The following is a 17,601-nucleotide window of genomic DNA, read 5'->3' as shown; positions in this document are numbered from 1 at the left end:
TGCTGATGTCTGTTTGTTTCCTGAATAATTTGAACAAAACTTAAGAATTTTAATGAAATAATTAAGGTAAATTGTTACAACAAATAATACTATATTGATAGATAGATAGATGGACAGAAGTGCTTAATTGATCCCAATTTGGGACATTTTTTCAATGCCAGATGGTGCCAGTGGAGTTTCCCCTGTCTTTGTTCTAATCATGAAGTGGGCCACAGTCTGGAATCCAGGCCAGCGCCTCAGGGTCTGTAACTCACTAGCAGGCCGCCCAGTGTCATGAAGCTGAGGACAGAGCGACGGGTTCCATCCCCACTGCAGTCAGCATATCATTGTGTCCCTGGGCAAGACAGGTCACCCAAAATGACTCCTGTCTAGTGACTATGTAAGTAGATAGATAGATAGAATCGGAGGATGAAACCCTCTTTATTAGTCACACACATGCACACAGCAGAGCACACACAGTGAAATTGGTCCTCTGCATTTAACCCATCCTAGTACTAGGAGCAGTGGGCAGCTATTGTGCAGCGCCCGGGGAGCAATGGGGAGGGGGGATTGGAGGTGTCCGGTGCCTTGCTCAAGGGCACCACAGCAGGGCCTAGGAGGTGAACTGGGACCTCTCCAAGTAGCAGTCCACCTTCCATATTTCAAGTCTGTTCGGGGACTTGAACCGGCGACCTTACGATTCCCAGTCCAAGCCCCTACTGACTGAGCCACTGCTGGACATTCGCTTTAGATAAGTCGCTTTAGATAAAAGCGTCTAATAAGTGAATGTAATAATTCATTCTGCATACTGTCTAAAACCAGAAGTGGAAAAAGTACCAATTTATCAGATCTTGTACTTAAGTAATCTTAGAACTACTAGAGTGTAGGAATACTCTGTTACAGTAAAAGTCCTTCATTCAAAATGTTCCTCCAGTAAAAGTAGAAAGTATTCTCATCAAAGTGTACTTAAAGTAGCGACAGTAAAAGTAGTCATTGTTTGATTGGTCCATTTCAGAATAATATCTCTGATATGTTTTATAATTATTGATCATTAAAGTGTTCTCAGAGCTGGTAAAGGTGCAGCTAGTTTGAATGGCTTTGTATACTGCAGGGTAGCTGCTGAATTTACTGCAGGTGAACTAAAGTCTGATTTAAGGGTTAATTTACATTTCACATCCTTAAACCAAATCTGTAAACTAACTAAAGGTAGTAAATAAATGTAGTGGAGTAAAAGTTCACCATTTACCTCTGAATTACTGTACAATAAGGTCATACTGTGGGCTTTGTCAGTGAGTATTGGTTGATATTTATAGCAAATGCTTTTCATATATAACTGCTTGAATTGATAGCAGCACGTACACTACTCCCACAGGAAATTGTTAAATAAAAACAACTTGATCTTCTGTAGCATATGCCATTTTACTTTTGTATTTATTTATAAATATCTGTCATTAACATTCTCTTGTCATTGTCGACGTTGATTGAATAGCTTTTGTTTCCACTCTGAATTAACAACGCCAAAGCACGTCTACTTTTCCGGGTCGGGGTGGATACTTGGATGTATTTAGAGAACGTATTAAAGTTTTTTTTTTAAATGTGTCCCACGTTTGAATGTCCCCCCTGTTACTCTGATTTAAATCCCCCTGGCCACGCCCCTTTACTCTGCTACTACTTTTATGACCCAAGAAGAAGAATTCGTTTTGAGCAGGAACAGCGTCTACAAGAAGCTCTTCATTCAAAGTATTTTTTAATGTTTTTCGAAGAGCTTGACTGTTGTGGAAAAGCTTAACATATCCACCCTGTTATGCTTATTGTTAGTGGATACTGGTCATTTTTTGTAATTTTGAAAAATAAGGTTAATATATTTATCAAAATCTCTAGTGCTAGCTTGATTATCATCACACAAGTAGCAAAAGCCAAGTTTAGCAAATGTCAACCCTGTAACAGTCATTACTGAGCTGGACCAAAATATTGTTATTATATTTTGCCAAGATTAAATAAAAAATCATGGAAAATTAAGCTTTTACCCCGAAAATAAAGTAAATAAATATTTCTGTATAATGAAGTACCCCGTTGTGTTGCTATGCGGATGGCAAATTCCCTTTATTCATCAATGACGCAGTCGCGCAGAGCTACGTTAATGCGGAAGTAGGCGTGGTTAACTCTAAACGATGGATGCGACCCGGAAGGAATTACGCTTCACTCACATGTGGACAGGATTTAACACCAGTGACGAGAACGTGCATGTGTGTGTTGTGATACAGCCCGAGACGGACAAACGCGTAATGAGCTCACAGTTTGTTTTAATACGAGTAAATCAAGATATATATATAATCATAGACGGCGTGAGCTTGTTTCCGTAGCAGATCGACCCTCACGAGGCGACAAATGATACGATGGAGAATTTAGAACTGAGCCTGCCATCTCTGGGCACCATATCCAGACATGTTGACAAAAGTCACAACGAACTGTCCCAATATCTATCAAAACAGGTAAGACGTGTTCATTTCTAGTGTGTTTGAAATAACAGAGTGTGTTTAGAGTGTTTTAATTTGACTCAAAACGTGCGTACAGTAACCTTCCCTTCACATGTCAGTAGTCACTGGCAGATGGCATCATTTTAGAGTGTTTTGTGTCATTAAAACCATTCAGCTGCCATGATAATAATATTATTATCATGGCTAATATTATAATTTTAAGTAGACATATTGATGTTTTTATTTCAACCAATCAATAAAGGTCAATGTGGTCCTTTCCTTGATCTCTCCTCAGATATGGAGTCAGCAGGACAGGCAGTGCATTCTGGACTGTGTGTCTCAGCTGCTGCTGGAGAAGGAATACACTTTGCTGATTGCTCGACATCTGAGGCCCCTGGTTTTGGACCTTTTGGAGCGAAACGCAGAGAGGGTCAAAGCTGGTGGCAGGATCAACCATGATCTCCACGAGCGCCTGTGTGTGGCCCTCAGCAAACTGCTCGGCATCAGTCCTGATGCACAGGCGTAAGTAATACACTCCTATGCCGTTTGGTGAACTTCAGAAATGTCCCCTCTATTTAGCAAAGCACCCAAAGATGCCTGGGTGCTGCATCTGGACACATGGCTGAATTCAATCAGCAGGGGGTCCATTCGGTAGAAATGAGATGTGGGCCCTGATTGACACTCATCATTTATAGTTGCCTTTAAGTAAACAGATTAAACACAATAATCTGCAATCTCACAATACACATCTTCAAGGCTTAGGTTCTGAAAATGCTTTTTAAGATTAGGAATATGCTTGGATTTGAATATATTTAAAAAGTTACAAAGCCCGATTTGGAAAAAACAACAACATGTTATCATTACATTACATGCCACTTATTAGATGCTAACTACAGTGGGACTTGAACCTACTCTCTCCTGATCTGAAGACCAGCCCACTATCCCACTGCGCCACAGCCTCCTATCCTATCACAGAGCATCAACATTAACAAATAAGATAAAACATTATTATGATTTTCCAGAGCCGTTTAGACTGTTATGCTAAGCTAGGCCAACCATGCCCTGATTCCAGTGCTGTACTGGACTGCAACTTTCATCTAACTCTCGAAAATAAATACATGTTTTTTTTTAAAAAAGGGCTGAAATACTCCTTTAACTGATGACACTGGGCCCTTGTCTATTCAGCTGTCCTCCTGATTTTCAGTACAAACCAAACACAGTTGGTAATCCTGCCCTGATGCAGACTCTAGACTTTGAAAAATATGGAGCTACTATCGTGCTCTGTTTGTCTTCGAAGCAGCCTAAAACATGGAGCTTGAGTATGAATGATAGTTTGATTTCTGCAAAAAAATGAGATCCCAGAAACAGACTTTCAGGATGGTAACGCACCCCCCTGAAGGGATACCCAAGTGATTAAGTAATGGACTTTCAACAAGTTAGGGGACTTGTTTGGGATGACATGTCTTATGCAAATGTTTTCAAACTCATAGTCTGTTGGCCTTTATAGAGCTCTAGATACATTTGTGTAAAATAGAAATATAGATCGATAGATAAATCGATCGATAATAGATAATTAATTTATCCCAAATTTGGAAATGATTTTGTCCCAGCAGCAGTGTTGTCATGCAGTACACAAGTTAAACATATTTAAAAGATACAATAAGGTACAAATGTAATTAAAATAAACCTTACATTAACAGCAAGTACATACAAACTCACAAGTATCTAAAAAATATTGAATACTCTACAATATACAGTCTCACTAAGCTTTATAAATGTATAGAAATATACTACAGACACTTATGGGACACGTATATAACACCCACCATGTGTAATCCTCCACTTCTCTCCATTAGATTTGCTGCCAGGTACTTCAACAATGCCCCACCAGTGTTTCAGAGGCTCTTCTTCACCAGTGAAGAGGCGTCGGCTGTTCATTACGGCCCCCGGAGGATGAAGCTGCGTGACCTCATGGGGGCCACTCTGCGCTTCCTCCAGAGTGACTGTGCCAAGTTCCGGATGCTGTGGGACTGGAGTCCCTGTGTGTCCCAGCTGCTCACCAGTGATGTCATGGTGCGAGGGTATGTACTGTGGGGTCTTCAGGGGCCAAAAAAGGCATTTCGAAATGCATACAAGCCTCGTTTTAATTTCTAATGGCATTTTTGGAACTTTTTATTGTTTTGTTATGTTAGTTAAAAGAATCTAAAACATTAAGGGTCATTTTATTATTCTCAAAATGATGTTATAATGTTGTAATAATACTTTTTTTGAATCAGTCACCTACACAATGATTATTTCACATTATCTTTCCCAAATATGGTCCCAGGTTTCTACAATTGGCCTATTTAACAGGAGACATTTTGACATAATATTTAAAGCACATTTGTAAATGGTAAACTTGCTGACGGCTGAATTTCCAGCAGGTTTTTTGCATTCGAGTGTCCTGGTGTAGGTCATGCCGGCTCACTGTCGCGCAGTCATGGCACTTGGATAAACCACAGGATAAGGAAAAAACCCAATCCATGTTACTCTTGTTGGTTTCGTCAACCGTCATAAACTTTAATCTGAAAGCTTTAATTTTTGACTGTCAGGTTTCTAAAACGAAATATGTTAATTCATCAGTACAGTGAACAAGCTGCGAGTATTAATTTAAAAAGCTAGCAAGGCTGACAGCCAGGTGGTTCATTCAGTCTCACCAGCCGTTAATTACTACCGTGCATCAGAGTGGGAAGTCTGCTCAACACTCAGCGGCCACAGGGCCTCAGCTCTATGCAGCAGCTGCCGTCGATCTTACGAGACTAGGCTTGATTCGCTGACGTGCAGATCTGTCTCTGATTGTCTGGCTCTCTTAATAAGCAAGATGATTTTGAGTATAAAATCAAACTCCCCATCAGAAGCCTACGGATGAAATCAATGTTCAGATTTTTAACTCTACATACATTTAGCCGTTACAGTGTTTATACTGTTTTTCTACAGATCTTTCTTTCTCTTCTTTGTTTAGCTTCCTTACCAATGAGACTGAGTGTACTTTCTGGTTGTGTGTCACAGGTACACGGCCCAGTGTCTAGCACTGGTCTCTCATATGACTGATAATCAGAAAACCATCTTCCTGAGGAAAGTGCTGTCCAGTGATGAGATCCTTCACATGAAACTCAAGTATGTTCCCTTTTCTTTCATCTATTTTCATATGGGATAACCGTAAGTAAAAAGTGTTAGAAATACTTGTAAACAGTAAATTATTAAAAGAGGATACTTAAAAATATATATATATTGAATTCTACATTAGGCGAGATCTGTTGCAGGTTTTTATTCAAGGCTAAACTTTTTCTAGGTGATTAAATGAATACTACACAGTAACATTTATTTAAATACTGTAAAACATTCTACAACAACATAAAGTAATGTTGCAATGTTTTTCTGGGGTTTGTTTGCAGTTTTTTAGAAATGTCAACCAAGTCCAGTGAAAAATATAGTAGATTTCACTTAATTTTTTAGGACATAAAATCTGTAACATAAACCAGGAGGCCACGTGAGTTGGTATGAAATGACCCATATTTAAGGCAGAGTATTATGGTTTAGAAGTTTAGTTTCAATAAGTGGTGAAACAAGTAGTCAGATTTTTTAACTAGGTACTCAGTACTAACAATACAATCTGAAAAATACTCAATTACACATAAAAGTACTACATTCCAAATGTTAGAGAATGAATGCACAGAACTGTCGTCTCGGTTTTAGAACTTTTTCTTTGTTACTTCTTCAGATCTTTGGAAGAAAGCCAGCAGCTGGAGATAGAGAAAGCTCTGGTGTTAGCCAATCAGGGCTCAGTGATGTGGCGCCAAGAGAAGGCAAATAAGTTCACGAGAGGCCAGGTGGTGTCGGAGGACCTCTCCCAAAACGTGGTGGCAGTTTGCGGCGTGGTCCTCCCCAGGATAGTTCCTCGACTACCTGAACAGGTATTTACCCTTTAGTTTGTCTCATCAGATTACTCAGCTGTGGGTCTTTTTCAGTATTTATGAGCAGCTAATCATTAGACAGACACACACAATTACATCTGATCCCCCCCACATCCTCCACCCAGAGTTCCAGCTCCTACCTTCTGGTAGGAGAGTCAGGCTACACTCTCATTCCTGTCCATTTAGCTTTTCAACAATCAAATGTAATGTATAGTCTAAATGTCTGCCATGGGATTTGTGCAGTAGGGTTTCAGTGTCAGGTGTTTTTTTTTTTTAAATCCAAAACTAATTTCCTTACGAGGACAATAAAGTGTACGGTATCGTATTTTGGTCCTGATGCTGCTCTTGATTTGCAGAGGAACCAGAAGGATCTGGTGCTGGTGGACTCAACGTGCCGTAATCTGAGGAGACTGGCTCTGGCTGTGGCTTCCCAGAAGCCTGTGCTGCTCGAAGGTCCTATCGGTTGCGGAAAAACAGCCCTGGTGGAGTTCATGGCTACCGTCACAGGACACACAAAAGCTACCGACATCCTGAAGGTGCAGCTCGGCGATCAGACTGACAGCAAGGTGAGAGCACACGGAAAATAAGGCTTACTGACGCTGTGCAGTCAGGAGGCAGGGAGGCTCTGACTAAAAACAGTATGGAGTATTATGGTTAGTGTAGGATCTAGTATATTTGGAGCATATGTTGCTCACTTCAAAGGGACTTCCAGGCGGGCATAAGTTCAAGACAAATTAAACTTGTAAAAACTAGGAAAAATACACTAGAGATATATTATATGTATTTAATGCTAGCTTGCGACCGTTAAGATAAAACGTAGCTTTATTAATCCCCGTGGGGAAATTCAGGAGTTTAAGCAGCAACAGAGCGAGAATAAAAAACAGGACAGATTCACACAGGATAATAAAATAAAATAAAAATGATGTACAGGTAAGCAACTGTTAAACGGGGGAGAGACTCAAAGGGGGGGAGATGTTGCCCTAGTTAGCTGGACAGGGCGGAGTGGGAATAAAGAGAGTAGAAGAAGAGTGTGGACCTGCGGCAATTGAGGAAAGCGAAGAAGAAGAGAGAAAGACAATTGGGGAGAAGAACGTCCGCTGCCTAGATAGTCTAGCCTGTTTTGTTGTTTTGGGCAGTCTTCCAACCCCGGGGTTAAGTCTGTGGTGAGGGTAATAAAACTCGGTTCTCTGGTTCAGCTGAATCCCCTGTGTCCTCCTTATTTATGTGGCGGAGCCGCGAATGCTACAATATTTACATTTATGTATACAGATACTGATGCACACATAGCATATACATTTGTTTCAATACTTTTGTACAACCTCTCTGCACAAGGCTCTGCACAAGGCTGCAGACGCTCAGCACTGTCTCATGAGCGGTGATTTTTACCTGAAGGACCCATGAGCTGGCCTCTGTGTCTGTGTGAGCTTTACTCTATGCAGTTGTAACTTTACCTACAAAATATTCAAATTGGCATTGCACATGAACGCATCAGGAAATGACAGGTTAATGAAATACAAAAAACATGTATGTTTCATGTCCATCACCAGGCCCTGCATTACTATGGTCCCACACTTATAAAGGAACTCAACGTCAGGGTGTCTCTGCCAAACCGTATGGATGTTTAAATATTAAATAACTGGGCCCCCGGTTTCTCACCTCGTAGAACACATGAGCCATATAGAAAGGTTGAATTCTTACCTCTGGTGTGCCCCCCCCACCGACATTGACTCTAGATGAGATGGAGGGCTGAACCTGTGTTGTGTTTGTGTCTCAGATGCTGCTGGGGATGTACCGCTGCACTGATATCCCGGGGAAGTTCGTGTGGCAGCCGGGGACGCTGACCCAGGCTGTGTCTAAAGGCCAGTGGATCCTCTTGGAGGACATCGACCACGCACCTCTGGATGTGGTGAGCTCACACTGTTGAGAACTGTATCAGATATGGCCTTAACCTTTGGTCAACTGTGCAATGTTTTTCCCGGTTTGACTGTTGATAAAGCATATAGTATAGATCACCACCCAAATCTACATTAGACCCTCTAAGCCAACTTAATTTCAGCTTTTACTTATCTTTCTCAAATCTGATCAATAAACCTCATTTACAAAAATATGACTTTAGTTTTCAATTAAAAAAGGCCAACGTTTTGAATAACTTTGACTATAGTTAAGATCAGAGGAACATATGCCAATAGATTGTAACACATTTGTATGCCATAATTATAATTATCATAATTATAAAGCTTTATTTATATAGCAATTTTCATACACCAGATGCAGCTCAAAGTGCTTTAACAAAATGGAACACATAATTATTGTTTTATAAATAATACAAATAAAATACAATAAAGTAAATAATGATCCCTCTTAGAAAAATAAAGGAAGACATAAGACAACATTTAATAGAATAACAATCACAACTTAATAAAGGTTTGAAAGAATAAGTCAAAACTAAGTAAGAATTCTGTTTTGAAACCATTTCCAATTTTAACGGTTGCACATATTGACACCAGATGCTATACATTTATAATAAACACACATAATTCACTGACAGTAGTATTTTTGTGGCAATAAGATGAAATAACCCCTTATTTTGCCATAAAAACAATTAAAACGAATCGTAGGATACAGGAAGGTTATTATATACCCACCTCCCATCTGCTACTGTTTTTAAACATTTGGTGTTTAATCCCTGCTCTTCAAATTGCAACTGTTTTTAGTTTGTATTTTTTATCCTCATGTTTATCTGTCATTGCTGTTGTTGTGTGCATGACCCTTGATGTGTGAAACCTCAATGCCATACAAGTATAAAATAAAGAGAAGAAGGTTAGAATATATCTTAATACTTATAAACAGCTTAATGTTTGTTGTGAAACTGTCTTGTGTTGTAGATCTCCGTGCTCCTGCCTCTGATGGAGAATAAGAAGCTGATGATTCCGGGACGGGAGGACTGCATCGACGTTGCTCCTGGATTTCTGTTCTTTGCAACAAGAAGGTCAGAAAATAATTTCACTATGGATCAGCTGTTTGTAGAGATGTGACAACTGTTGGCATGAACATGTCGGATGTGTTGGAGGTTTTTGTAATTGACACCTACCCACAAATGGACTAGAACAGGAAGCACTGTTTGGGCACATCGTTTAAATGATGAAAGCCACAAAAGCGCTCCTGAACATTTAAGCAATTTGAGACGAGCCATTTACAGCCAGTTAAGAACATCTGGTAGACGGCTTTCGGATAAGAAAGGGGTATAAGCTCCATCCGTGAGCCAGTCAGTGCCTTAAGTGAGCACGGTATGACTTTGATTCTGCTGTTGTGTTCAGGATGTACTACAGTGGCGGCAGTTGGCACAAACCCCAAAACTCTCATGCTGCGCTGCTGGACAAATACTGGACCAAGCTGCAGATGGGGAACATGCCCAGAGAAGAGCTGAAGAAGGTGAGTGATGCACCCGCACAGCTGCACAGCCATACTGCATCATTTACTATTCAGAGAGGAATACATGGACTTCATATAGGTGTACTGAGTCAGAAGATTGCTTTGGGAGAAACCATTGTTAAAGTAAAAACCTGAAGGAAGCGTCCAATCGTACCGAAAACATGTTGAGGCTGTGCTCTGATGCTCTGCTGGGGTTACAGGCCTTTAAATGCTTTACGGATTTGTGGGAATCAGTCCAAAACGGGGCCATAAGATATTCCCCAGGTGTGCACAAACGGCACCGAAGTTAGCTATGGTTGCGGATTATGGATTGGGATGGATATGTGAAGCCCAGTTGTGGAACCTGATGGAAAAGAAGGTTTTCATATGGGATAAATAAACGACTCTTCGTTAAGAATCTGGGTTACTCAGTAGTGAGAGCTATGAGTGGATGATGTACGGACTAAACTGAAACTACAGGATATCAAAATGGTTCTGAGCTTGTGTAGTATTTAATTTAATTTAAAAGAAAAGGAACTTGTATGCCACTCATGTTTGAAACTTGAGTGTCAGTCCAGAAGAAGTTCTGTTTGACTGATTTGAAATATGATTTTCACTTAGTGTTCTATTGCTCTTTCTACTGGTAACTGCACAGTATGTTATTCAGTAAGATAAAAAAAGACAGACTTTATTAAAAGGGAGGATAAGCTAAGGTGTGTGTGTGTGTGTGTGTGTGTGTGTGTGTGTGTGTGTGTGTGTGTGTGTGTGTGTGTGTGTGTGTGTGTGTGTGTGTGTGTGTGTGTGTGTGTGTGTGTGTGTGTGTGTGTGTGTGTGTGTGTGTGTGTGTGTGTGTGTGTGTGTGTGTGTGTGTGTGTGTGTGTGTGTGTGTGTGTGTGTGTGACTTAATTTAACATGCTAAAGTTACTCTAGAATATAAGCCTTCATACGTTCGCTAATTAGCATTATAGGGACAGGCTACTTTCAGTTTATTATTCCATTGATTATTATAATGATGTATTCATTCCTTAAGTGGTCACTACAACACATGTTTGGCATGACACAGAAACCCAGAGGCTCTGACCCCCCTCTCTGCAGGTTCTGGTGGGCAGGTACCCTCAGCTGACGGTGGTGTCGGAGCGCCTCCTGGACATTTACTGCCAGCTGACCGGGGAGAGACACAGTGACAGCAGCAGCCTGCAGACGCCTGAGGACCGCCAGCAGCAGAGCGAGGACAGAAGCACGCTGGAGGGGAGGGCCCTGTCTCTGAGGTGAGGCCCCCGCTAACCACTGATCCCTCTATTTCCCATTATTTGTACTTGTACAAAAAAAGGTACATTAGCTTTCATTAAGCCAAACCAATATACGGGCAATGTACAGAAGAGAGGATTGTTTTCAGTGGAGACAGATGGGTTTTCAGTCTGCTGTGTAGACTTCCTGCCCCCGTGATGCCAACGGGGAAAAAAATGATTAGAAGCCACGGATATAGACCTCGTTTTAAACTATAATTAAATAGTAAAACTCTTAAGCTAATCAGAGTTGACACTCTTCCTTTGAACATTTTTAGCCTTGTTTCCTGTGTGTCAAATCTGATTATATAAGTCATGGTATAAAAAGAGAAAGGACATGCACCATCTGGCCTCTCTGCACCCTGACAGTCATTATCAGACCCCCGACCCAATTAATACCACTAGCCTTTTAATGAGCTTTCCACTAGCTGCCGCCGTGTTCCATACACTATTGATCGGACAGTCCTTGGTACGATGGGCCGGTATCCCACAGTCTGCTGGTCAGGCCAGCGGCCTGTTTATCTCATTTCTTTGCAAATGGCAAACAGTAACAGATGCCTCCTAAAATATATATACAGCCTTGGAAAAAATGAAGAGACTACTCCAAATGTTTCTTAAATCTTTATCTCTACATGTATGGCAGCCATCCCAGTGTGTGTTGAATTCCAACACAGAGAAATGTTGTCAGTTTTTTATAGAATACAAAAAAAAATATTCCTTTAACTCAAAGACATACCTATAAATAGTAAAACCGGAGAAATTGATCATGCTGCAGTATTTTTTCCTGAGCTGTATATACTGCTACTTTCTTTTTACCATGGTGTACTGCTGTATGGATTTTTGCTTGATAATTTACTTAACACCACTGACTAACGGCGCCTGCCTGAATCATTTATTGTTGCTTTAGTGCGTCGCAGCTTGCATGCAGAACTTGATTGAACACCAATCAGGTTTATTTGAATCTTCTTGATTACCAAATAGAATATATAATACCTGAATAATAAACTATTCTCTTCACTTTATCTGTATACTTCTGCTCTTATAATAATAAATAAATATATAATTAATTTACTTTTCTCCGTTGCGGGACAAATACAAATAATTCAGATTTCTAATTAAACGCACCTTTTTAATATTTATGTGGTTGACATCGAAGTTCTTCTTGGCGAGCTGGAGACAAGTCATTAATGCTTGCATGCAGAACTTATCAGACACAAATCAGGTTATATTTTAATCTTCTTGATCGGCACATAAAATACATAATAACTGAAAAATAAACTCATTTAGAGATTGTAGTCTCTTTGACATCTAAATCGACTTTAAAAAAGCGTTGTTAGGCCCCGGCCGTGGCGCCTGCACCGTATGCCGGCGACCCGGGTTCGATTCCCGACGCGTGGTCCTTTCCGGATCCCACCCAGACTCACTCTCCCACTTTCCTGTCACTCTCCACTGTCCTATCCGATTAAAGGCAAAAAGCCCCCAAAAAATATTTAAAAAACGTTGTTGGATCCATTTTAATGTTATGTTTTTATCTCGCTGTGTCTCCTTCAGGGACCTGCTGAAGTGGTGCGAGCGGATCAGTGTTAACTTCGACAGCTCCTCTTCAGCCACAGCACAGAACGTCTTCCAAGAGGTGAGTGGGTTTGATCTCCTAAGATGTTCACAATAAAGGATAAATATGTTTCCCTCGCAGAGAACAGCAGATAGCAGGAACTTTATGAGTAATGGATTACATGTAAAGAGATGACGTAATCAGGATACAACATAAAGGTGACTGTATCTGATTACAAGTACATTATAAATAAAGTAATCAGATTACTGTTACATTTAGAGAGACCAAGATTACAGTGTTACGATACATTTTTAAATAAAGATTGATATGTTGTAGGTAGACATACTGAATACATTGTCTTTATGGTTTATATTTAGGCTACTTTAAGTCTTTATTTTGCAGTAGGTGGGCACCTGATTTATTAAACAAAATACAGTTGGCTTTTGATTAATGTTTTAAGCTTAACCAGCATTTGATATTACATTTAAGTAGCCTAAGGTTTCATTGTTACAAACACTTAAGTAGAAACATATTATTGATATTTAGGTTCTCTTGTTTTTATTTGCATTGCATTTGATATTGATGTTATCCCAAAGTAAAGGAAAGTAATCAGGTTGCATTTCTTTTGATACTCGCATTCTTTTTACAGGTAACAAGTTATTGTAATGGATTACATGTTTTAAGTAACCCTCCTATCACTGCTAATAGGTTAGTCCTACTGCACTGCAATACCCGTTTCTATTTTTAGAAGTACAGTGTGTTTTGACTGAAGCGTAGAAACTGTAATTATAATCGGGTGTTGATTGAGGATGAATGATTTGTATCGACTGATACCTCTTTGTAATGCGTCTCTCCTCCAGGCTCTGGACTGCTTCACTGCCATGCTGTCCCGCCCTGAAGGCCGCCTGCGCATGGCCGAGATCATTGGAAGCAAGCTGAACATCTCCAAAGAGAAGGTATTTGCCCGGCCTGATCTGGCTGAGACCAAGTTAGAGAGGGAGGCATTCATGTGGAAATCCAGAGAGGAAGCTAAGATAAAAACGGTTCGTGATCTGTTTCCAGAGTCTGATCCCTCCGGTTTTTCTGTCCTGAGTTTAGTATTAACAAACAGGTGAGGAAAGGTTTGGTAGGATACTCTTTTTAGAATCCTGTAAAAGAAAACTAGATGCGTAATATTGGTGGAATTCTTTAGTTTGTCGTCGTAGCTTGCCCAGAACTGGCACATTCTTAATGGGAGTGAAACATTTATAGATAGATGGACACTGTTTTTAATGCGAAGTTGGGAAATTTGTTTTTTCGTCACAGCAGCATTATGACAGTCAATCGCCAAGAATTACATCCTTTCCAAAAAATAGAATATAATTAAAATACACATTTAAAATTAAAACATAATATATACATATTCTAAGTAAAACATACATATATTCAGAGGAGTATCTAAACACTATAAAATAAACAGTATAAATAAGAATGTTCCTGTTATAATCCAATCTACTAAACAATCAAGTGTACGCCAGATTGAAAATTCAAAGTAAAATATGCAAAAAAGCAACATCTGTTTGTCGGTGCTTAAACACTCTAATTTCCCCACAGGGATTAATAAAGGCACATCTTATCTTACCTGGGATAACCACCAATTTCACAGTTGCAAAAAAAAAAAGATTTAGGAAGATTGTCCTGGCCTTAAAAAGTATGTAAAGCATCCCCTACTGCATTGATTGATTGATTGATTGATTGATTGATCAACAAAAAAAATGTAATCTTCAAAAGTCTCCCTCCTGTTTTATTATCTACATCAGGGGTGTCCAAACTACGGCCTGGGATCAAATGCGGCCTGTGGTCCATTTTGTATTGTCTCACAGCAAATTAAAAAAGTATAATGTATTATGGCCCACTCATGAAACTTGGTCTCGTCTTTCATGGTATACTAATTAAATATTTATGTTTGAGATACAGTGCTCAGCGTAAATGAGTACACCCCCTTCGAAAAGTAACATTTTCAACAATATCAGTGAACACAAAAACCTTTTCCAAAATGTTGACAAGACCAAGTTTAATATAACATCTGTTTAACTTGTAACATGAAAGTAAGCTTAATAATATAACTTAGATCAGCGGTCCCCAACCACCGGGTCGCGACCCGGTACCGGGCCGCGGGCCATTCGGTACCGGGCCGCACAAAACGTTTGAATTTTTCTCTTTTTTTTATTGATTATCAGTCTAAATATGTTTAAGTGACTTCTGGCGGAATGGCGCATGCGTGTGTGCCTCTTGACAGGTCTCGGTCACGTGATACGTCACCAGCCGTTACCGCGAAAATTAAACCGACAAGATAGCAAAAATTAGCAAAAAACAAACATCTTTGGCGAGCTTCTTTGGAAAGGGGAAAAGGCCCAATGAAGAGACAGAAGAAGAGCCTACGACTTCCAAGAAAAAGTAAATCTGCTTTTAAAAGACAATATCAGGAGTCCTAATTAAAATACGGGTTTATCCCTACAGGTGATTCTCATGCGCCGAGCCCGCTCTGTGTAATATGTAACAAGTGTTGGTGAAGAATTGATCCTGCCCGCCGCTAAAGACATTTGCCGTGAACTTCTAGGAGAGGCTGCAGTTAAAAAGATAGCACAGGTTCCTCTTTCAGCCAGCACCATCACTAGGCGAATTGAGAATATCGCAGAGGATATTGAGGAGCAGTTGTTGGAGAGGATTAATAAGTCACCTTGGTACGCAATCCAGGTTGACGAGTCTACTGATGTAGATAACAAGGCGACACTACTTGTTTATGTGCGATATTTACAGTGGGGCAAAAAAGTATTTAGCCACCAATTGTGAAAGTTCTCCCATTTAAAAAGATGAGGCCTGTATTTTTCATCAAAATAAGTATTTGGTCAATAACAAAATTCATCTCAATACTTTGTTGTATACCCTTTGTTGGCAATGACAGAGGTCAAACGTTTTCTGTAAGTCTTCACAAGGTTTTCACACACTGTTGCTGGTATTTTGGCCCATTCCTCCATGCAGATCTCCTCTAAAGCAGTGATGTTTTGGGGCTGTCGCTGGGCAACACGGACTTTCAACTCCCTCCAAAGATTTTCTATGGGGTTGAGATCTGGAGACTGGCTAGGCCACTCCAGGACCTTGAAATGCTTCTTACAAAGCCACTCCTTCGTTGCCCTGGCGGTGTGTTTGGGATCATTGTCATGCTGAAAGACCCAGCCACGCTTCATCTTCAGTGCCCTTGCTGATGGAAGGAGGTTTTCACTCAAAATCTCACGATACATGGCCCCATTCATTCTTTCCTTTACACGGATCAGTCGTCCTGGTCCCTTTGCAGAAAAACAGCCCCAAAGCATGATGTTTCCACCCCCATGCTTCACAGTAGGTATGGTGTTCTTTGGATGCAACTCTGCATTCTTTCTCCTCCAAACACGACGAGTTGAGTTTTTACCAAAAAGTTCTATTTTGGTTTCATCTGACCATATGACATTCTCCCAATCCTCTTCTGGATCATCCAAATGCCCTCTAGCAAACTTCAGAAGGGCCTGGACACGCACTGGCTTAAGCAGGGGGACACGTCTGGAACTGCAGGATTTAAGTCCCTGGCGGCGTAGTGTGTTACTGATGGTAGCCTCTGTTACTTTGGTCCCAGCTCTCTGCAGGTCATTCACTAGGTCCCCCCGTGTGGTTCTGGGATTTCTGCTCACCGTTCTTGTGATCATTTTGACCCCACGGGGTGAGATCTTGCGTGGAGCCCCAGATCGAGGGAGATAAGCAGTGGTCTTGTATGTCTTCCATTTTCTAATAATTGCTCCCACAGTTGATTTCTTCACACCAAGCTGCTTACCTATTGCAGATTCAGTTTTCCCAGCCTGGTGCAGGTCTACAATTTTGTCTCTGGTCTCCTTTGACAGCTCTTTGGTCTTGGCCATAGTGGAGTTTGGAGTATGACTGTTTGAGGTTGTGGACAGGTGTCTTTTATACTGATAACGAGTTAAAAAAGGTGCCATTAATACAGGTAACGAGTGGAGGACAGAGGAGCCTCTTAAAGAAGAAGTTACAGGTCTGTGAGAGCCAGAAATCTTGCTTGTGTGTAGGTGACCAAATACTTATTTGACTTATTTCTGTCTCTCATAGTTGAGGTATACCTATGATAAAAATTACAGGCCTCATCTTTTTAAATGGGAGAACTTGCACAATTGGTGGCTGACTAAATATTTTTTTGCCCCACTGTATATCAGGAGGATGTGCAGGAGGATATGTTATGTGCACTATTGTGGCCAACCAACACCAAAGCCACAGAACTATTCAAGTCTCTGGATGATTACATATCAGGAAAACTAAATTGGTCCTTTTGTGTGGGCATATGCACGGACGGAGCTGCTGCTATGAGCGGACGGCTTTCTGGTTTAACTTCTCGGGTAAAGGAGGTTGCACCTGAATGTGAGTCAACGCACTGTGTCATTCACAGGGAAATGCTGGCTAGCCGAAAAATGTCACCTGAACTCAATAGCGTGTTGAATGATGTCATTAAAATGATTAACCACATCAAAGCGCATGCCCTTAACTCGCGTCTGTTTGAGCCACTTTGTAAGGAGATGGACGCGGAGTACAAACGGCTTCTCTTACACACTGAAGTAAGGTGGCTATCTAAAGGCAGATCATAGGCAAGAGTGTTTGAATTACGAGAGCCGCTGCAGAGGTTTTTTTCAGAAAAAAAGTCACCCCTGGCAGCACATTTCAGTGACAAGGAATGGGTCACAAAACTCGCTTATTTGTGCGACATATTCAACCTGCTCAATGAACTTAATCTGTCACTTGAGGGGAAAATGACAACTTTCTTCAAGTTGGCAGATGAAGTAGCTGCATTCAAAGGCAAACTGGATTTGTGGGGACGGCGAGTGAACTGAGGGATATTTGACATGTTTCAAACATTGTCGGGGATT

General features: G+C 40.6%; 1 protein-coding gene across 1 annotated transcript in view; it reads left to right on the top strand.

Moving 5' to 3' along the window:
• Positions 1-1,690: 1,690 nt before the first annotated feature.
• mdn1 (midasin AAA ATPase 1) overlaps positions 1,691-17,601 on the top strand; it is an 82,402-nt gene continuing 66,491 nt past the window's right edge. The window contains 12 exon segments of the mRNA XM_063902856.1: positions 1,691-2,471; positions 2,752-2,978; positions 4,313-4,537; positions 5,505-5,612; positions 6,217-6,409; positions 6,766-6,975; positions 8,184-8,315; positions 9,295-9,398; positions 9,727-9,841; positions 10,916-11,088; positions 12,658-12,739; positions 13,519-13,614. Coding sequence (XP_063758926.1) covers positions 2,376-2,471; positions 2,752-2,978; positions 4,313-4,537; positions 5,505-5,612; positions 6,217-6,409; positions 6,766-6,975; positions 8,184-8,315; positions 9,295-9,398; positions 9,727-9,841; positions 10,916-11,088; positions 12,658-12,739; positions 13,519-13,614 — 1,761 coding nt within the window. The 5' untranslated portion in view covers positions 1,691-2,375.

Source organism: Eleginops maclovinus, chromosome 15, assembly GCF_036324505.1.
Source record: "Eleginops maclovinus isolate JMC-PN-2008 ecotype Puerto Natales chromosome 15, JC_Emac_rtc_rv5, whole genome shotgun sequence".
NCBI lineage: Eukaryota > Metazoa > Chordata > Actinopteri > Perciformes > Eleginopidae > Eleginops > Eleginops maclovinus.
The sequence above is the reverse complement of the archived record's forward strand: the minus strand, read 5'-3'. Positions and strand labels throughout refer to the sequence as shown.